Raw genomic sequence first — 21,474 nt, forward strand, 5'->3', positions numbered from 1 at the left:
TAAATTATCAGTGATCCTGGGAAAGGTGAGAGATTACCCTAGAACTACACGAAAGGACACGGTCAATGACCTGAAGAGAGCTGGGACCACAGTCTCAACGGTTACCATTAGTAACACACTACACCGTCAAGGATTAAAATGATGCAGCACATGCAAGGTCCCCCTGCTCAAGCCAGCACATGTCCAGGCCCATCTGAAGTTTGCCAAAGACCATCTGGATGATCCAGAGGAGGCATGGGAGAAGTTCATGTGGTTAGATGAGACCAAAATAGAACCTTTTGGTATAAACTCCACTCGCCGTGTTTGAAGGAAGAGGAAGGATGAGTACAATCCGAAGAACACCATCCCAACCGTGAAGCATGGGGTTGGAAACATCGTGCTTTGGGGGCACTTTTCTGCAAAGGGGACAGGATGACTGCCCCGTATTGAGGGGAGGATGGCTAGGGCCATGTATCCCTGGATTTTTTGCAACAACCTCCTTCCCTCAATAAAGGGTCTTCCAGCATGACAATGACCCCAAACACACAGCCAGGGCAACTAAGTAGTGGCTCTGTAAGAAGCATTTCAAGGTCCTGAAATGGCATAGCCAGTCTTTGGACCTAAACCCAATAGAAAATCTATGGACGGAGATGAAACTCTGTGTTGCCCAGCAACAGCCCCAAACCCTGAATGATCTGGAGAAACCTGTATGGAGGATTGGGCCAAAATCCCTGCAAATTATGAGTATGCATCTCTGGTGAGTAGTTTGTATTTTATTTACATTTTTAATGCTTGTCGTGTGATTAGACAGATATTGATTCTGAACTGTTTCAGATGATGTAGGTAGCACAGTTGTGGTTGTAATGTAGTGGTTTGAAGCTTGTTTTAGTAAAATGGTATTCACGTTCCATATTCAAAATGCCCCTCTCTCTCTGAAAAGCCACACATTGTTATATTGCGTTTTTGTATTGTAGTCAAGTCAAGAAGCTTTTATTGTCATTTCGATCATATATAGCTGACGCAGTATACAGTGAAATGAAACAACGTTCCTCCTGAACCCTGGTCCTACATAAAACAACAATCACAGAAAAACAGAAAACACAGGACTAGTAAGTGTCCTCGCCAGAAAAAGTGCAAGTGTGCAACCTGGTGCAAACAGTGCAAAGACAACACAAGACAGTGCAAGACAAATACACAAAACACAAAACAGCTCTGCCAGTAAACCTGTTGTAAAGAGACATAAAGTGAACAGTAGCAAAAATGTTAACAAAATGTTGTGCAAAAGGGCAATAGCATTAATAGTATTGTATTGATGGTTTCTATAATTGTGAAATGATAGTGGTGGTATTGAGAGGTGGATTAAGTCGAGTAAGTCCCCACAGAAGGCCCAGTTACCAAATGCACGGCCCGCCACTGGAAAAAACTAAAGCCATTTGGTTTCGCTATATCAGGATGCATTGACTGTTTTTCGAGACGTGTCCTGTGCCTTAATTGTGGGCCAACTAACAATGATCCTGCTGTAATTGCACACAACTTCATGACTTATGTACAACATCTTGGTGTTGCTTCTATGACACTATGAACAGCCTGGGGAACAGAAAATGGTATATTAGCAGCAGTACAGTGCACCCTCCATCATCACCATACAAACTACTATGCTGGCTCAAGAAGCACATGTATGGTACATCGGTTAGCAAACAGCGCATCGAATATTGGTGGTCCAGCTTTAGAAAATTAAGGTTTAGGTGTTGACTTCATATTCTTGAGCATTTGTCCAAGTCTGAAAATTGAGTTTGCTTGATGCCTTAATGTAAAAGTTATGCTATTAAAGTGCATTGTAACATTTATTTAAATTACATTTTCACATAAATTTATATAAGAATAAATGATTGTGTGATGTGATTTCTGTATTTGGTCTTTTGTGTTGTATGGCTCAGTTCTGGATAGAACTGTTTGGGGATCTTAGGAATGAAGGTCATTTCAATGGTAGCATCGAACACCAGTGCCTGCTTTAGTTCTGCTTCCAAAATGTTCTGCAAGTGGACTTGGATGAATTTGTGTCCTGGAGGGATACCAAATAAACTCTATCATCTACCACACAGGTCAGCTAATCATCAGAATCAAGGCTGACAACTCAGTTATGTGGTGATAAAAACATTCAGGAATATCTAGAGTTTGCAATGCAACATACTCAATTACAGTGGCCAGAGAACTGTGAGGAAGCATTACAACTTTACTTCACATTAAAGGAAACAACTTGTCTTTAAACATACATTTTCTTTACAAAGAAATTTAAATGAAAAACCTATAGAAACCAGAGTACAACCAAAGAAAAACTAAGAAAAAACATTGTATGGTGTCAATTTCACATCATGAATATTGTGGTAATAAAAAACATGACAAATGTGTATCATATAATTGAAAACAAAGATTTACAAATTCAGTAATAAAATTCACTTTTTATTTATACTTCAGTATTCTTTGTCTTTATTTTCAAGGTTTTTTTATTGCATGCATTATTTTTGGCTTATAACCATGATACTCAGGATGTGAAATTTATGCCATGAAAATGCAACATTTTGAATTGTCTATTTAAAACATTCAAAACCTGAAGTGTTCTGGATTTCAAAATCCATTCGAGTCTGAAAAAGACTGTAGGTGTCCAAGTGTGGTAACCTGGGGGTGTTTGCGCATGTATTTGCCACTGGGAAGGGTAAACTAGCCAGAAACACAATGCAAGGAAGTGGTGTAATTCCAGCAGTGAAATCAGGCCAGTAGCAAACATAAGTACGTTCTTCAATGACACTTCATTCTGATGTTCTAAAAAATAAAAAGACAGAAAAAACACGACTCAAAATTTTCATTAAAGTAATGATTTACCCAAAAATAGCTTTCTGACCTTTTTCTTTTGGTTTAAACATCTATCCAGTTCACCAAAAGACAACAGAATATCTATTTTTAAACACAAATAACAAACCTTCACAGTTGAGGAGATAGTCTGACCAAAAGCAAAGTGTCTTGGATTTCTTTTTGCCTCTGGTTGCTACCTTTTGGGCTGAGTTTTGCATTAAAGAGGTTTTCCAAATTAGTTGCTGTCAGCTTCTTCTTAGTGTGGGAAAGGAAAGGAGCCAAAACACTGGGATGGTTCTGAAGTGCTCTCAGAAAGTTCAGAGCGGCAAGTCCATCTTTAAATCTGTCAAAGCAGTCAGAATTTAGGTTGTCTTATTCACAGGCTTGTAAAATTTGTTTTTATATTTATGCAATAAACAGTAAATTGTTTAGTGAAAAGTTGTGAAAAACCAAGGCAATTTAAGCATTATAAATGTATATCTTCAAACCAAAAATATAGTGATATGTATATATTTTGTGGTGATTTTTACATTTTAATAACATGATGGTTTCTGTTAATCACATACCAACTGACATATTCTTCAAGAAAGGTATGTTTTCTTAAATATTCGACACCCAGCAGTCTGGAGCAGGGTGCTATTATTTAAACTAATGTCTTGTAGTGACTCCAAAGTATCTGCATTCTGAATCTGAGAAGATAATCAACAAAAGTGATTTGGTTAACAAAATATTTCAAGTCAAGTCAAGTGGCTTTTATTGTCATTTCTACTATACACAGTGGTACACAGTACACAGTAAAAACGAGACAACGTTCCTCCGGAACCCTGGTGCTACACTAAACAATAACATAAAGCTACAACACAACACAAGCTACATAAAGTGCATTGAGTGCAACCTGGTGCAAACAGAGCAGACAAAAAAAAGTACAAACAGACATCACAAGATAAGACACAAAACCAAGATAGCACCAACAAGTAAACCTACTGTATACTTGGTTATACAGTACTGTAAACTGTAAAAACTATACCCGGGAATGAATATAAGAACACAATGTAGTGCAAAAATACAGCAGCAGTCAAGATGTGCAGAATACAGCATGCAAACAGTGTAGTATAGTATAACAAAGTTGAAGGTGCAAAAAAGCATGTAGACAATATAATAGTCAAAGGTGCAAAAGACGACATGTAAACAGTAATACAGTGAAATGTGCAGTTAAACAGTGTAGTACAGTCAAATATAAATAAATAATAATAAATAGATGATGGTGGAATAGACTGAGATGAGTGTGTGTTGTGTTAAGTCCAGGTTGTACAGTTTGATAACACACATTTGTGTGTGTGTGTGTGTGTGTGTGTGTGTGTGTGTGTGTGTGTGTGTGTGTGTGTGTGTGTGAGATCCCTTCAGTTCTGTGTATTAAGTAGCCTGATGGCTTGCAGGGAAAAAAATTTTTTGTCTCCTTTCTTGAAAATTCTTGTTGAATAATTAAACTTTTATTAAATACTTAGAAAAAGTTATTTATTTCTTAAATAAACATTTTAGTAACCTTCCTATTAATGTCTATAATGTCTATTTTCATACCTCTTCCAACACTTTCACTATAACCTCATCCGAGACATCTTTCAAAGTGCTACTGAACTAGGGATGGTCTACAATGTGGTTTACCAGGTCTTGGTCCTCCATGCACTATCGACACAGCAGTAATTTTTCCTGCCAAAAAATACTCATTCCCCCCTAACAGCTGTCAAAAGAAAAGCCAAATCAAATACTGAATCCCCAAATATCGCCCCATTTTTGATGGTGCCATACTGCAGGGAGCTCATCATCTCTCGCCTTGGTCCACCTGTATCAAGACCCACTTCAAATGTGCCAGCATCAGACTTTATGAACAAATATTCTATTTAGAATTATATCTACAGGGTCATTGAAAAAGACACCACGAAAAAAAAAGATACTAACATTGGACTGCGCCTATCTATTGGCACATGAGGAGAAGCATGGCAGTAGTGTCCAGAGATCATACTGTTAGTCAGATTAATGTACTCAAACCACTGTTAACACTAACCTGCACTTCACCTCCTGGAGCACAATCACTACAGACAAAAAACAGAAGCAGATGCAATCAGACATTTAACAGTAATTTAAAGTTACAAGTATCACATTTGTTCTGGTTTTACAGTGAGCCTGAACCATGACAAGATTAAAAACATCTTACATTTTATTATCCATACTTTTTTTCAGGTGTGCTTGTATGCCAAGGTATTACTGGCTGAATGAAAAAAAAATAAATCAGTTTATACAAACAAACATTTTTAAACAATTGAAAAAAATTATATTTTATTTATTGATATATCCCTCAGGATTTCGTGTCCTCATGATCTTTGAGGCACTTCTGTGTCTGATTCTGAACTGACTTCCTGTTCTCCTAGACAAAGAACAAAACATGTTATTATCCTAAAAATAAAAAATACTTTAATTCTGGCAAACTAACCTTCGAAGACCTTCCTTCTGCATATAAACAAATGTATCCTTGGAAAAGGTTTTCCAATTTCTATTTTATAGTCCTTCAGTGCAGAGGACCTTGGACCCATCCGGGTACAGAAGTACATAGGGTCCTTTCTCCATAAAAAGTCTTTACTTGATGAGGATTTCACTCACATTTACATGTGGATTTGTGAATAACTGGAGCGTTTTTCCCTCATTGCGATTTTATGCAGTCATTCTGTAGTGACATTATACTGATATTAACCTGTAAAGAAAAAAGTACCAACAGCATCACTATAACAAATGTGCCATTCACAAATCATCGCTAAACAGCCACTTAAAAAATATTGACCTGGACTTTCTCCTGGACTTAATCCTTTATGCTTCCACATTTCTTGCCCAAAGGAAAGTTAATTCTTTCCCCAGCTTTCAGTTTTCTATATTCCAAAAACTGGTTTAAAGTTGATACAGGTGTTGAGTCCATGCATTTACCTATGTGCTAGATTAAAAGTCATCACTGATCACAAACTAACTCTTTATATTCATTATATATCCTGTTCCGAAGCATTCGGGCCGCCAGACTGTGCAACAGTCAAGCCATCAGGCTCCTCAACACAGAACTGAACTGAACCTCACACACACTCACTCAACTGCGTTACTGATCTGTACAACCCGGACTCAACACACACTCGTACTCACTTCACACATCCACGTCTTTAGCACCACCCATATTATATCACCCATATTATATGTTTTGCACAAATCCTTTTGTTTACATATTGGTCATTTACAAGTGCACTCATGTACACAGTTCTCTCTGCACATTGTACTGTATAATATACAGTAGGTTTACTGGCGGCGCTATTTTGTGTTTTGTCTTGTCTTGCACTGTTTTATTGTTTTTGTTGTTTTATGTAGCACCAGGGTTCTGGAGGAACGTTGTCTCGTTTCTCTTTGTACTGAGTCAGCTATATATGGTTGAAATGGCAATAAAAGCTTATTGACTCTTGAGCTACTGGAAATAGAAAATAAGTTCTAGCTCTTCTATCCCTAACGAGCCTAAAGTAATACCTGTGACATTCGTTGGCTTCTGCTGAACGGATTTTTTGCCTGAATATTTTTTCAACAGGAACTGCAGACATTTGGCAAAACACCGAATTTTAATCCTCAGTAAGGACAATACATTTGTACACGTTTACACACACGTTTCTACTTTATCCTGCCGCAGACTGTTGTACTTCCTGTATATCTTGAATGACAGTTGTCTCGTCCAATGAGCGGTAAGTGTTCCGTTTGCAGACTATACCTACCTTTTCCGGTTTGTCTGAATTGTCGTTGTGTTTTCGGATTTGTTCATTTGTTTTCGCATTTGTTGTTTTGTTTTAGGATTTGTTATTTTGTTTTCGGATTAGGTTTTTTTCTGGTTTGTTAATGTGTTTTCTGATTTGTTAATGTGTTTTGCACTTTAAGCTCAGTACAGATCGTTTTTAACCACGGTGCCACCCCATATACCAATCCGGGTCTTCCAGCGTTTCAGCCTAGTGAAGCCCCGCCCATCTCCTGTAGATTACGTCACAGTGGACACTTAAATAAATTTAGTTTTTTTGCCGCGAACTGGCACTAGTTTAATAAGGCTTCAGAGCGAATTGGTTTGATGGGTGAGAGGAGTCTGCATCACATAAGGAAATAAGAGTGCACATACAGGTCAGCACACACACAATGTTAGATGAAGAGTTAGATGGTTAGATGAAGAGGTAGAAGGTGTACCTAGGAATGAACGATTGGTGATTGGGGCAGATGTAAATGGGCATGTAGGTGAAGGGAACAGAGGTGATGAGGAGGTGATGGTAGGTGTGGCCTTAAGGAGAGGAATGCGGAAGGGCAGATGATGGTAGATTTTGCTAAAAGAATGGAAATAGCAGTGGTGAACACTTATTTTAAGAAGAAGGAGCACCATAGGGTGATGTATAAGAGTGGAGAAAGGTGCACACAGGTGGACTATGTTCTATGTAGGAAATGCATCCTGAGAGAGATTGGAGACTGTAAGGTGTTAGCAGGGGACAGTGAAGCTCGACAGCATCGGATGGTGGACTGTAGGGTGGCTTCAGATGTGAAAAAGAAGAGGAGTGGTGAGAAAAGTAGGCAGTACAAGGAGATGTGGCAGCAGGTGAAAAGGGATGTCTAGGAAGGAGGAAAAGAGGAAGACCAAGGAGCAGGTTTATGGATGTGGTGAGGGAAGAAATGCAGGTAGTTGGCTGGCGGTAGATGTAGAGGACAGGGGGGTATGGAGACAGATGATTCACTGTGGCGACCCCTAATGGGAGAAGCCGAAAGAAGAAGAAGTAAAGAATGAGAATATATATATTTTTTAAATCTTATCTTTTCAGTGCAAACATATTGTGCAAAATGTGACAAAAACCCTACCAGGAACATAGGATATATTAAATGTATATAAAATGCACCTGAAATAATTAAGTAAAAATGAATGCATGTGCATATCTTTTTAGTCTTTTACCGGCGTCGTGTGCGTGCGTGCGCGTGTCTTGTTGCAAGATATCTCGTTGCGTAAATCATTTCCCATCGACCGTCTAAAATGGTCCATTAAAGCCACCGTACACTAGGAAGTAGGAGTCAGTGCGCAGGTAAATAGAACTAGCCGATCGTTTTTTAATAAAAACAACAAACACAAAAAAGACTCTTTAGGGAGCGATAGGTCCCTTCACTCCGAAATGTGAGTATGAAACTGTATATATTTGTTGCTAAAGTCGTTCAGAGCTTTTCATACTGTTTGTTTTAGCACGCTGCCTCCCTTAGCTACAGTTGCCATGCACCGCTTCAGCTGTTGAAGCAGAGTGAAGTCTGTTGAGTGCAGTCTGTATTCAAATTCAACACTTTTTGTTGTTAGAGACGAAGTTTTGCAGGTATACAGATTTCTCTCTGGGATGCTGAGCAGCGTTTTCGCTTTAACCTAGCACACAATTCTTAGTATTTATGTTAGCAAAACTGTTGGTTAGCTGTTAGTTACTTTATATTGCAAAAACGTGGTTTGTGATAGGATTGGGTATAAATATTGGTTAGCTCAATATAGACTGCATATGACTGTACACAATACAGCTGTGATCGTCTTCCTCTCTTTTAATCCGCTTTTCTGTTTCTATTCCCAGGCCATAAATTGTATCGAAGTTGATTTGGGGAAGTCACAAAGTCACTGAAGTTATGTCTAGAAAGCAAACAGGAAAGCCTGTACGCGGGAACAGGAAGTGTGAGCTGGAGAGAAAGAGGGATGAACGTGCAGCCCGTAGGTCTCTGGCTAAAGATCGAAAAAATCGGCCCCCTGAGGAGGATGAAGGAGAGGAATTTGTCAATTTCTCCAACCAACTTAAAGCGCTTGGTCTCAAACTGAGAGAAGTTCAAGGAGATGGGTATGTACAGGATTTGCAGTTAAAGTGAATCCCCGTTCACATTACCTTAAACCATGACAAGCAACCATTGTAGTATATATTTTAAAGGGACAATTCTATAGGAGTGGTCAATGTGCAGCTTGTATATCAGTACAGATTTGCTGTCCTCTAAAAAATAATTCAGCATACAGCCATTATTGTCCAAATAACTGGCAACAAAAGTGAGTACACCCTGAGTGAACATGTCCAATGTGTCAATATTTTGATCACCATTGTTCTCATGCACTGCCCAAATTCTCCTGGGCATGGACTTCACCAAAGCTGTACAGGTTGTTGCTGGGATCCGCTCCCACTCCTCTATAATGACATCACAGAGCTGCTGGAAATTAGACACATGGTGCTGTTCCATAGGAGCTTAATAGGGTTCAGGTCTGGAGACATATTTGGCCACTTCATTACCTTCAGCTACATCAGCAAGGCAGTTGTCATTTTGTTATTATGTTGAAAAACGCTGTTGGACCCAGTTTCTGAAAGAAGGGCATCATGGTCTGGTCTGTCAGCCCAATTCCAAGATGCTACCACCACCATGCTGGACACAATTTTCTTGGTTCTCCTCAGCAGGGTGTCACAACACATGCTGAACACCATCTGAGCCAAACAAGTTTATCTTGGTCTAATCAGACCACAGGACATCGTTCCAGAAATTCATGTTCTTGGACAGGTTGGCTTCAGCAAACTGTTTGCGGGCTTCCTTGTGAGCCAGCTTCAGAAGAGGTTTCCTTCCGGGACAGCAACCATGCAAAACCCGACTTGTTGCAGCGTGTGATCTGAGCACTGACAAGCAGATCTTCCGCTTCTGCAACCTCTAAAGCAGCGCTGTTTTTTTATGCCAGTTTCTGCACCTGACGTACATCATGAGGATTCATCTTCTTTGATGGACCCTTTGAGGCCTGTTCTGAGTAAAACCTGTCTTGGAAAACGATGAGGTGCCATGTTGAATATCCAGTGGTCAGTATAAGAGAATTGCACTCCAAAATGTAACTGCTCTAATACAAGATTCACAAATTTGTATGGTTCTGTCGAGCAGACAAAAAACGATGATGTGACAATGAGTAAATCTGTACTGCTATACGAGCTGCATATTGATTACTCTAAAATATATCCAAGTTCCACTCTATAGTATTGTCTCTTGTTTCTGTGAGAGGATGTCTTTACATTTACGGCATTTGACAGACGATTTTATCCTAAGCAACTTACAATTATCACATTTATACAACTGAGCAGTTGAGGGTTAAGGGCATTGACCAAAGGCCCAGCAGTGGCAACTTAGTGGTGGTGGGACTCATGACCCTCTGATCAGAAGTCCAACATCTTATCCTGTTAGCTACCACCTAATTTTTACTCAGGTTTACTTATTTGTTAATATTGTCTCCTACGCTGATATTGTATATGATTCTGAATGACAAATTCTAATTGAAAACTGCTGCAAAATATGCTTACAGACCAACACTTTTGGTCTTGTTTACATTATAGAAACTGCTTGTTCCGAGCTCTGGCAGATCAACTGGAGGGACACTCGCAAGGTCACTTGCGTTTACGTCAGGAGACTGTTCGGTACATGACATCTCACCGGCAGGACTTTGAACCTTTTGTTGAGGACAATGTGCCATTCACAAAGCATGGTGAGAAATGTGGCTGTGCAATTGGGGTGAAAAAATAATTCTATTTAGGGAAAATAGAGTTGAGCACGTTCTGTGTAAGCCTGTTCTGTACTTTTGCCTCACCTTATCAGAGAACACATTATTTTACCTAATTCCGAGTTTCGTACATAAAATGACACTAAATTATCTGAAGATTGATGGCTAATTATCCATTTTATTCAAATACCCACGTGACAGGCCTCCCATGAGTATAATTACAGAGAACAATTATCTCCTGCATGAGTTATTACCCTGTACAATCTTTTTTTTTAATTTTTTTAAACTAACAACTGACATGTGCTGTCACTTTCAACCGCAGTGTATTCTGTGTATTCATCCCACCCTGCTGAGAAATGTCAGTAATGTCACACCAGTTTCAAACTGAATTAAAAGTGCTTGGAAATATTAGTTTAGAAACAAAAGCACAACATTATTTTAACAATATGTTACAAATACAGCAGTATGTTTATCTTAATGCTGTAAATGTATTTCTTCTCATCCTCCAGTGTCAGACCTTGCAGAGCCAGGCACTTTTGCGGGCAACGATGCAATCGTGGCCTTTGCTCGGAGTCAGCAAGTGAAAGTAGTCATCCATCAGCTGAACGCACCGTTGTGGGAGGTAATGTGAAGCTTTATTTGACTATTGTTTGGATTTTTATTATCACTAGAAATTAAATGCTTTTGGTGCAAACTGTAGGTTGTTGTTGGAAAAAAAAAACGTGTTAATGGTATTAATGTGGTATCATCTTTTTTTAGATAAATGGTTCGGAGAAGCCATTATGTCAGGAGCTTCACATAGCATACCGTTACGGGGACCATTATGACAGCGTCCGGCATATTGCAGACAACTCAGAAAGCCCAGCACGACTATGTTTAACGGTTTGTAAATTATTTCATCCTTTACTACACGGGTTCCCAGCCATGGCTCTGGATTCCCCTTCGTCCTGCACATCTATAACTGAAGAAGGGCTGTTAATTAGCTGATTTATTAATGTGGGGCACTCAAATGTGCAGCACAGGGGTGTCCCAGGATTAGATTCAAGAGTTTGTCATATGTAAAGGAAACAGTACACCATACAATGAGAATAATGCTTTGTGAATTCTCCAAGCAGCCTGTGACTTAAATTAAGGACATAATGAGACCAAAAAAGAACACGCATTACAAATAACAGTACAGGTTATAGACTGATTGTGCATGTAATGTTTTTAGAATCTAAATTGTTCAAGACGGTTTGGTGACTGTGAGAAGGACAAACAGAGAGGCCCCTCCACCAGCTACTCGTTTTCTGACAATGAAGATGTTATCCTTAATTCCCTGAAAACAAAAAACCCATGCAGTAAGTGACAGTCTTTTGTCTCATCCATACCCTTATCTCATCCTCACTCAAGCTCTTTTCTCCTCACACTGTTTTTGTGCTCTTGATTTGTCTTTTAGGTCAAGCGGTAAATCCTTGCCAAATAAGTTCCACCTCACTGATGTGGCATGAAGAATGGCTGACATTGGAGCTGAACCAAAAATCACCCTATGAAACAGAGACACACCCTCAAAGTAAACCTCAAGAAACCGTGTCTTCGCATGAGAACGGTACCACACAGAAACCAAAGGTTAATGCCGGTTATATTATTTATTTTCAACAACATGTGCCGTTATTGTTATAAATATTAAATGGCATTACTTTATTTTTGTTTGTTTTTCAGCTGTCTAATAAGCAAAGGAGAGAGCAACAGCGTATAGAGAAGAAGAAGAAACAGGAGGAAAGGCATAGACAGAAGGTCCTTCAAGGCAAAGGTTCAAATGAACAGAATCAGAATCTGCCCGAACAGGTTAAGCTTGTGCCAGCTCTCAACACTTTAAGTATATAAAAAAAAGTCTTGGACAAACAATTTTAACAAGTGACTCTGCTGCTTTTATTCAGTTATCCAAGTATGGCAAGAAAGGGATGTTTCTACATTGTATATATGTTGGAAATAAATTGCACAGAAAGGTTGTGGCCTAAACACCATCATCATCATAATGACAATAAGAGGAAAGTCTCTCTGTAGCGTAACTATCCTATTTTTTTTTTTATTTTATAAAAAGAACTGTCAACTGTAATTGGGCAGTATAGAATTACATTCAGCATTACATTCTGGCTGAATGAAGGTGAACCTAACGAAAGTGTTTTTCTTTGACTTGCAAGGAATTTGTTTCTAATCCTGGTAAATGCTGCCAGGCTTTATTGGAATTAACGAGGTTCCTGTTTGCTTTACATTTTTGTACTCGCTTACAAACGACCCTGCGTCTTTAAATTTTGAACCGTAATGACATATTGACAACGGCATGCATTCAGTATTTCCTATGAGAAATAGTTTGCACAATCATAATCTGAGGACTTGTTCTGTAATTATAGATGATTACTGTGTTCTTGTTACACAAATGGTGTGAGTATTACAGATTTTTACATAAATGAAAATTTATTTATTTAAATGTAACAAAGTTTGGGGAGTCTTGTACAGTATAAGACATTGCGTATATAATTAAATATTTACAGGCATGTGTTTAATACAGCGACGTGCTGAGTCTTGTAGTTTGCCAAACAGTAGGCTTTAACTTAAAGAAAGTGCTAAATCTTATGTACACGTATATTGAATTTTAAACAACTCTTCATAATATGGACATTATGCCAACTGATCAAATAGTTTAACACAAAAGACTGCATGATGTGTAATAAGCCACAAAATGCACCAATATCTTTGATAAACCACAAGGAGGCAGTAGAGGTCTTCTGGCCCGCATCCCATACTGTAAATGTGCAAAGCAAAAGAAAAGCACAACCATGTACATGTACTGAAAGGACGAGAAGTAAGGCATAGAAAGACCAAGCTTAAGTTACATTTATAAGTGGATGTGTGTGGGTAGTGGGTTGTGCCTCAGACATTTTCTGGAAGCTGATTAAAGCCCTTTTTGACCACAAAACATTTGGTGCACCCTCTCATGAGTAGTTACAAGGAACTCAAAATCTGTTTCTTATTTTCACCAACCTTAAAATCTTGGGAGATAATTATGGTGGTACTTTTTACCCTGATCCTTTAAGACCCATATCCTGCATGTTTTCTATGCTACAGTACACCCATGTCGAAACAGGAAGGGCATGTTAATTGCTAGATTATTTCAAACACTAAAAACAACACCATGTGATAGGCAGGGGTACTGCAGAAACATGTTTAAGAGGACTGGGATAATTGGTCTTATTAATGTGTCTTAACAATACACAGTTTACTTTCAGGCAGTTGTTTAGATGTGCAACTTTAGCTAGGAGTGTTTCCTAAGTTAACTAATTACTAAAATTTTCTACCTAAAGTATTTATTGTTCCCATTGAAAAGATAAAAAATATATTAAATTCCAGTACTGAAATATACACATAATCGTTAACTACGTGCTTTTCATTTATGTTCTCGTTAGATACTTTCTTCACCAGTTTGTGTATGTACTCTATACTACCAGTTGTTTTTTTTTTTTATTCTTGTGTGTTTGTTTAAGATGCGTGCTTAGCGTGTTTGCAGATTTAAATAACTTCACTTCGCTTATTCAGTGCAGTTAGGATTGGTGTACTGCTTTAGAGCACCTCCCTGTGGGTAACAAACGCTATAACTGTAGGGGTTATATTTCTCTTCCATCTTTTTCCATCTGTGGTAAGGTTTGCAGCTCTTCGTCTATCTGTCTGGCAGGGCTACAAGTTGTGGCTCCAAGTAAATGCAGCTGTAGGAAAAGTTGATTAGAAAAACAGAATGCTCAACAGACAATAAAACTCCTTGCTACAAAAAAGTGCACACAAATAAAATTAGAAATTTCTTTCAACTAATACCACTCTGGTATAGAGACATGATGTTCAAATGTCCTAATACCAACCTGAGTGAAAGTTTGCCGAACAACAGAGGCCTTCTCCCTGAGCTGACTTGTAAACAGGGGAGACACAGACACGGGCTTTATGGGGTATGTGGTTAAGTGTTGTAGAAACGAGATGAGGTGGTAGATACAAAGTGGAACGCTGCTTAGACGATCGTGAAGACTCTCCTTCCCATGTCAGCCAGTAACCACGTAAACCTTCGGCACCTCCTTTCCACTTGACCAGCAATGAGTCATTTCCCACCATAGTGAGATGCAGATCTGCTAGAGCTGGCAACACTGAAAAAGGGACAGAAATGTAAGTTTTTCTCTTTTTGCACCAAGAAAGAGTTTTTATTTTGTATTCGAATAATATAGAATGAACTGTCTTTACAGGAACATATGCGTCAACATCGACACAGTAACACTTGCCTTCTTGAGTGCATGCTTTGACGGACATGGCTTTCTCTTTGCCAGAGGTGTAGCTGGCGCTCACCGTGACCAAATACTGCGTCCCAGGCTGCAGGTTCGTCAGTACCGTCGAGTTCTGCCTGTTATTGACTGTGAGCACATGGAGTTTCCCTGTTGGAAAGGTGGAGTACTCAACCTGGTAATTCTGTATAGATTCAGGCTGCAGCGGTGCCCAGCTCACTCTCACACTGGTCACGGTCGAGTCGGAAATCGCCACTTGCGCCGGGCTCTGGAACTCTGTGTCGGAGGATACAAGGGGAAAAACAGATGCTGTTTAGAGAGAGGGAATTGGAATGTAAACAGTTATTGCACAGATACCATTTTCCACTGTATGTAAACTTCTTTAACTTTTCGCTTAAAACGTTGTCTTAAATTTAACTGAAATTACACTACCCATACACTGACACTATGTAACAATACATGGAGTTATTAGATAAATGTACATGCTTGGCATGCAGTCAAGCAGCTTCCTGAGGAAGTTTCTCCCGGGAAGCTTTCCATAAATATGAAGAACACGCTTTGTTGTCTGCTGCTTCTACATTTTTATGCTAACACTTTTTATTGGTCTGGCAAGAACCGGCCCCTGCGAAGGTGATTGACCCTTGAGATCCCCTCTTGTAGCTACTGTATATTTTGGGTTTTCTTATGGTTACTGGCCTTTATTAGTGGTCAGCTCCAAAAACTAAAATGCAACCAGATCTGTAAATACTTGATCTGTTCTGATGATCTATATAGTGAATATTATTTAGTTGCGGTTATAAATATAAATGTGTCCCTGACTGTAGTTTGTGAAACCCTTGTCTACTATACTAAAAAGCCTCAATCTACAAATGAGTGAATATCGTAAATATTGTTGTTATTATTATAACATCAAACTGAGTTTAGAGTAAAGAATTTTAGACAAAATGTCACTTAAACTAAAAACTTATGGACTACATGTGGAAGAAATGTATATATGGCCATTATGTTGACTATTTACATTCACACTGTTCAATACAACATTTTAAGTTGAAGAAACGCAGCATCCGTTTCACATATTGAACCCGTTGTTCTTACCTGGATGTGTAGTGAATGTGGTTTGTAGGGCATTGAAGATCTCTAAGTTGGATTGTGGAATTAGTGTGACGTTGTATTTAGTGTCCGGAAGTAGGTTACTCAGCTTTACAGAGCTCGAGTCGCCGGAGAGGGTGATTCTTTGATAATGGCCAGGAGCTTTGGTTTCGTTAATACCACTGTTGGAATCCTGGCTTACCACTGGAATAGGCCCAAACCGGATGTCGTAGAACCCGGTACCTGCAAGCACTGGCCTCCAGTGTAACACTGCACTAGTAGTGGTGATGTCTTGGACCTGCAGCCTTTTAGCACGAATGATTTCTGGGTAATCAGAGGAAAAGTGAGAGGCATAAATAAGCAGAAAGGTAACAAGAGAACAGAGTTTGACAAGAAGTAAGCCAGAAGGAATGTCTCTTAAAATAGAAAGCTCAGTCAGAGGATGTTGCTGCAACAAATAGCAGCGTCATGCAAGTATGGGTAAGAGTATATCTGTCTAACTCTATTAGGGCAGAATCCCATTTGATTTGCTTAACCTGTTCTGCATATCGTGCTTATGGCCTGTGTATGATGTATGTGTAATAGTCTAAAACTGGACACTTACGTGACACTAAATCAGTAAAGAGAATTACTAACTATTAATACCTGAAGGCTCCCGTGAGGGATAGAAAGGGCAAAATAAATATTCTTTATAATTAGCCACTCTCTCCCATTACAGTGTATATTGCTCTGTCCCCTCGCCTTGTAGACTTTTGTCGCTGTCTCAAGCCATTTGTGTCGCTGAGTTGTCTAGCCAAGGAGGCTAAATTTTAACAGCATGCATATGTCCACTCCTATATAATGTTGTCTGTCTACTCTTTTCTATTCTTTTTTTTTCTTCCCCCCGATCCATATAGTCTTTGAATTTTTTTTTATTTTATAAAGTAAAGTAGGTAATTGTCAAGTCTTCACTTTTTCCCATTTCTATATGTTTAAACTACAGTCAATCTTAAACACTGTTCCTCATTTTCAGCAATAAGCTCTTACCAATGATTGCATTCCTCAAGTCCTCAGTTATGATACTCATGTCTTCAATATCCACAAAGTGCAGGTGGTCCTCAGCAGGTGGACTCACTACATCCCTTAATATTTGGTAGTTCCCTTGGCCTGTGGACACAACCAGCACATAGACACCCTCTTCCCGCAGTTCAGACATGAATTGCTGCACATCCCCAGGATCTACGCCATCAGTAAGCCACACCAGCACTCTTGGCAGTCCTTCTCTTGCTCCTCCTGGGATGCCCTGCTTCAACACCTCGTCCTTGGCAAGTAGTAGAGCATCCTCTGTATTGGTGTCTCCTCCAAGTTTCTGAGTCCTCTGCAGTGCTTCCTGGAGATCCTGCTGCCTGCTGTAAGTCTCAAAGCCAAACTCCAGGTTAGGCATGGTGCCAACCTGTAGTAGTGCAATCCTCACCTGCTCATGACCCAGAGAAAAAGGTTCCACGAGCTCTGACAGGAACTTAAGCATGTGCAAAAACTCAAACATTGACACACTGCCTGAAGAATCCAGTAGGAACAAGACATCACCTTCACAGCAGTTCAAAACTGTGTGGGGAAAAAAAGGTGGTTATATGATCATGTTAAGAAAAGATGCTATCACAGTTCAGAAATGGATTTAGAAGATCAAATTTAGTCAAACTTAACATTTATTAGTAAAAACAAAAATGACACTAGTCATTATTAATTAATTTTACTGTACAAAGAGTTGTATAGTTGTTCAGGAGTTTCATATTTTAGCTTTTACAAAATGTCAAATTTTCAATAACACTATTATGTACCAAAATTGTATAAAGTGGTCAAGGAAAATTCCATCATTACTGTTTATCTCAAGGGGAACTAGTTAATCACATCACCAAAGCACAAAATAAAATGTTTCCAAATAAGGAACAAGCAACAGTCAGTCTATATTCTCACTTGTATCATTTCTCCCCTCCCACTGTATTTTCCAGGGTTTTCCTCCCTGCTCCCACACACTCCATAACTCTCACACATGTAAATCAATGCTACTGCACAAAATCTTCATTCCATTACTTCCCTGCCTTTTTGGAACAACAGAGTCACTCAGTTATTAAAGTTTCAATCAAGGTTATAAAAATAAATGAAATCTGAAGTCTTAAAGAGAAAGTCAAGGAGAAAAGGGAAAAATCCTCGAATTAGAAAAGACCCTTATAAAGTTAAATATAAAGTGACAGACTTCCAGGGTGGGGAAAAAAAACCCTGTTTTTTAATATTCAAATTTGACAGCCAAGAAAGAAATAATGGTCTGCCAGCATTTATGGATTTCCTGGCAGAGAACAGCTCTGTAAATTAGTGTTAAAAAATAAACATAAACAGATGCTGAGTGGTAGCAGCAGGACTACTGGATACCATAAGGGTCGGTGGGGGGGACCAGCAAGAGGGAGAAACAGACAATAAAGGGGGAGGTGAGGGTTGTGAGTCTCATAAGAATGAAAGGAAGGAATGCACTTTCTATTCCAGAGACCACACTAGCAAGAAAGAATAAGATCTGTGTATTTGAGGGAGATATATAATAATATGAAATGAACACATGGCCAATAAGACAATGCACTAACTAATCAAAAGACCTTCTAATGCCTGCACGCAAAGCAGCCGTTGGTATTCAGACTTCTGCATAAACAGGCCTTTTCTGATGCCCACTTTGTACCCTGAGATATTTTTGAACAAAGCCTCATTTTAGTGTCAATACAACAGTTCAATAGTTTGCACTACACTTGACTGCACTTTGGGACAGTCAGTCTGACCAGTGACTCTTAAAGAATTTTCAACAACATTCAGCCATCTTGAGATGAGACACACTATGTGAAATGTCCTCATAATCCAATAATACAGGCAACTTTTGTGTGGACCATCTGAAGATGAGCAATAGAATTATCTCCATGTGCACACACAATCTAAGCTACAGTGGCTTGGTTTGAATTACACCATGTGTCTGCATCTCTGATCTTTAAGTAGTGGATCACAGCCCAGGTGATAAAACTGAATTGTCCAACCAGACATTTCGACATTTTGAAACACAGCCTGACCAGATCACCTTCCTATAGTGATGAGGGAAATAAAAAATAAAAAAATATAGACATAACTGAAGAATAATGCATGATCACACACCCACCTGCTGTCTCTGTTTCCACACAAATCTGTACATCTGATAGATTATTTATTTAGACAATTATGCATCTAAAATGTACTTAATCTAATGAGTGTGGACTGAAAAAGTAACAAAAGCATATCTCCCTTACAGATGCCTGGAAATTCATGCAAGCATATTACTAGCTGACATTTCACAGTTCACCATTAAACCTACATGATGACTTTTTGATGACTACAAAATTATTCCCATGAAACTTTTAACATAAAAAAAAAAGTAAAAGCTAAAAGTTTCCACTTAGGAATATTTCCTTTGAAATAAATAGAAAGCAAATAGAGGTAAGGGGGAGGGTGTAAAAGTATAGTATAGTGTGTACTTTTTTCCCCCAAAAATCATAGAATGAGATTATTGACTGATGATCGATGTTGCTGGACAGTGTAATGACGCATCTTGAGTTTCCTGAACGCTGGACTCATGCCGGGAATACACCCTGAATGTACAGTAACTGCCCACACACCTTGATATAGTGACTCATCAAATGAACACTTCAAACTTTTACAACTACATGAAATGTTGCTGGGTGATTTAAAATACAGACACACTTAAAGAACCAGCTAATAGTATGTTCTTCATGCTGAGATTTTGGTCTGTATAAATGTTAAGTGGGGCTGGGGCGATGGATGGCTGGGTAGGGGCAGTTGTAGAGACCTTGGGGCCAAGTTGGGCAGCAGGGGTGATCCCATTTTTTTTGAATATCTGAATACAAATATTTGAACTCAAAATTACTTGCACAAGTGCTTTGGTCAGAAGATGTGCAACGATGAGGTACGTGTGAATCTGGAAGGATTACACAGACATTTTAATTAAAAACTCAGATGATAAAGATTATTTCTCTCTGTACCACCCACTTGGCCACCCCTCTGCAGTTACCTTGAGAAAATGTTTCCTGTTCATTTGTAAAAAGTTAATATTAGACAGTAAAAATAACAAATCAGCAAATTGCAAGGAAAAAAAATGTTCAGATTTGAAAGTGTAACTCACCTGAACTAGAGCTCGAGCTCTGCGACTGTCCCGTGCGCAGGTGAAAGCTGAACAGTAGGCACGTGAGCACGAGCCAAAACTCCATCGTGCACTTCTGTGTTGTTTATTCAGGCTTGAAATATTATAGGAGCCTAGAGAAGAATGTCACATCCACCACACGTAATAACCATGTTTCGCCCAGAGGTTTTGCCCCAGCAATCAACCTTTATAATGGTCGCAGATAAGTGCTGGTCTCTTGTTTCCTTTTTCACAAAAAGAAGACAATAAGTGCACACCTGTTAGATACAATCTCCGTCAACTGACTTAGACGAAGTGCTGTGTCTTGCGACAGGCTGAAACCAAAAACAGATTGAGACTGTGTGAGAGAGAGCTACTGAATTTGCCCGACTCCCACCCTCCTTCCCTCTGCTTATTCCCTTTCCCACCTCCCTCCCTCCCTCCTTCCCTTTTCCCCCTCCTTCCCTCTCTCCCTCCTTTTCTTTCGTTCCCTCCCTACTTTCAGCCATGCTCTTACTGACCAGCTTTCACCCGCTTGGAGCCATTCCCAGCTTTTCCTCACTGTCATCTTTCTCTCTGAATTGTAACTGGTCCCATACAGCTATGGGTATTTCCCCCACAAAACAAACAGACATATATTTGATTTAGATTAGTTGTTTTAACTGTCTAATAAGAATAGTTTTTATACAATTACATACAGAAATTAGTTCAAATATCATGTTTAAACATATGTTCCTCCCTATATGTAGTGTGAATAACAGATACTTCACATAAAAGTATGAGACAGACCACATAATTAAATGTCTTCAGAAGCTCTAAAGTCATTTCTGGACTGCACATGTCCAGATTTGTGTGTAGCAGAAAATAGTTTAGAAAAAAAGTCACAATGTTAAAACCCCAGTGAACTTTAACAAGGGGTGACGTGGACCAACACACCCAGTAAGCAAATACAGTCTAGTTGTAAAAGCCCAGTCAGGTGAGCATATATTGTCCTCAATTTCCAGCTGTACTAACAAAACAATTAATTACTTACTCAACTCAATAGTCAAAGGGAAGGTTAACACTATACTCTTAGTCCAATGCTTACAGTGACTTGCATATTGTGTGCAGTGAGTCCAGCAGGAGCTGTAAATCAAGATCTGTGCACCTGCTAAAACTGTGACATGAAATGTGTATAGCTGTAGGATATGCATGTTAGTATGCACAGTTTAGACAAGATAACTTGGTGCAGTTTGCAGTCTGAATAACTGCAGTCAATTATATCAACATAACTAGCCATGCTAACTATATATATATATATATATATATACACAAAATTATATGATTATTTACATATATGGCAAGTTGCAGTAAGGGTATATTCATAACCCTATTCATCATGTATCTACAAACTCTAATATCCACTTGTTCTTTCCCAAAGCTGTAAGGGTTTGTGAACCAATTTAGAGGCAGGTATGGACCTGCTGAAAAGATAAGATACAAATCTCCAACAC

General features: G+C 39.0%; 2 protein-coding genes and 1 long non-coding RNA gene across 6 annotated transcripts; 1 reads left to right on the plus strand and 2 right to left on the minus strand.

The window, feature by feature from the left end:
* Positions 1 to 2,192: 2,192 nt before the first annotated feature.
* LOC310741741 lies at positions 2,193 to 4,508 on the minus strand. The gene is made up of 4 exons (XR_014538045.1): positions 4,408 to 4,508; positions 3,396 to 3,518; positions 2,957 to 3,172; positions 2,193 to 2,799 (listed from the first exon to the last, which is right to left on the minus strand). It is a non-coding gene; the product is annotated as an uncharacterized lncRNA (long non-coding RNA).
* Positions 4,509 to 6,641: 2,133 nt separating this feature from the next.
* On the plus strand, positions 6,642 to 12,480 carry otud3 (OTU deubiquitinase 3). Of its 4 annotated transcripts, none has more exons than XM_083569928.1 (8): positions 6,642 to 7,014; positions 8,475 to 8,732; positions 10,245 to 10,393; positions 10,918 to 11,030; positions 11,168 to 11,290; positions 11,622 to 11,748; positions 11,847 to 12,016; positions 12,110 to 12,480. In XM_083569928.1, the coding sequence occupies exons 2-8, from the start codon at positions 8,527 to 8,529 to the stop codon at positions 12,272 to 12,274; spliced, it is 1,053 nt and encodes a 350-aa protein (XP_083426054.1). In that variant the 5' UTR covers positions 6,642 to 7,014; positions 8,475 to 8,526; the 3' UTR covers positions 12,275 to 12,480. The 4 variants fall into 4 exon arrangements, with proteins under 4 accessions (XP_083426054.1, XP_083426052.1, XP_083426053.1 ...); XM_083569926.1 differs by lacking the exon at positions 6,642 to 7,014 and adding an exon at positions 7,893 to 8,041; XM_083569927.1 differs by lacking the exon at positions 6,642 to 7,014 and adding an exon at positions 7,894 to 7,952.
* vwa1 (von Willebrand factor A domain containing 1) lies at positions 12,296 to 20,453 on the minus strand. The gene is made up of 6 exons (XM_083569886.1): positions 19,985 to 20,453; positions 16,825 to 17,382; positions 15,805 to 16,122; positions 14,710 to 14,985; positions 14,302 to 14,577; positions 12,296 to 14,151 (listed from the first exon to the last, which is right to left on the minus strand). Exons 1-6 carry the CDS (start codon positions 20,067 to 20,069, stop codon positions 14,123 to 14,125), a joined length of 1,542 nt encoding a protein of 513 aa, XP_083426012.1. The 5' UTR covers positions 20,070 to 20,453; the 3' UTR covers positions 12,296 to 14,122.
* Positions 20,454 to 21,474: the final 1,021 nt, after the last annotated feature.

This window comes from Silurus aristotelis (genome assembly GCF_946808225.1).
Source record: "Silurus aristotelis genome assembly, chromosome: 19".
NCBI classification, from domain to species: Eukaryota; Metazoa; Chordata; class Actinopteri; order Siluriformes; family Siluridae; genus Silurus; species Silurus aristotelis.

What these genes read in the sequence shown, in the direction of transcription:
- otud3 (XM_083569928.1), top strand. Translation starts at nt 8,527, where the DNA reads ATGTCTAGAAAGCAAACAGGAAAGCCTGTACGCGGGAACAGGAAGTGT. An exon ending in AGAGAAGTTCAAGGAGATGG is followed by an intron (nt 8,733 to 10,244) that starts GTATGTACAGGA and finishes TTTACATTATAG; the next exon opens with AAACTGCTTGTTCCGAGCTC. An exon ending in GAAAACAAAAAACCCATGCA is followed by an intron (nt 11,749 to 11,846) that starts GTAAGTGACAGT and finishes TTTGTCTTTTAG; the next exon opens with GTCAAGCGGTAAATCCTTGC.
- vwa1 (XM_083569886.1), bottom strand. Translation starts at nt 20,069, where the DNA reads ATGGAGTTTTGGCTCGTGCTCACGTGCCTACTGTTCAGCTTTCACCTG. An exon ending in CACATTCACTACACATCCAG is followed by an intron (nt 14,986 to 15,804) that starts GTAAGAACAACG and finishes CCTCCGACACAG; the next exon opens with AGTTCCAGAGCCCGGCGCAA. An exon ending in CAAAGCATGCACTCAAGAAG is followed by an intron (nt 14,578 to 14,709) that starts GCAAGTGTTACT and finishes TCCCTTTTTCAG; the next exon opens with TGTTGCCAGCTCTAGCAGAT.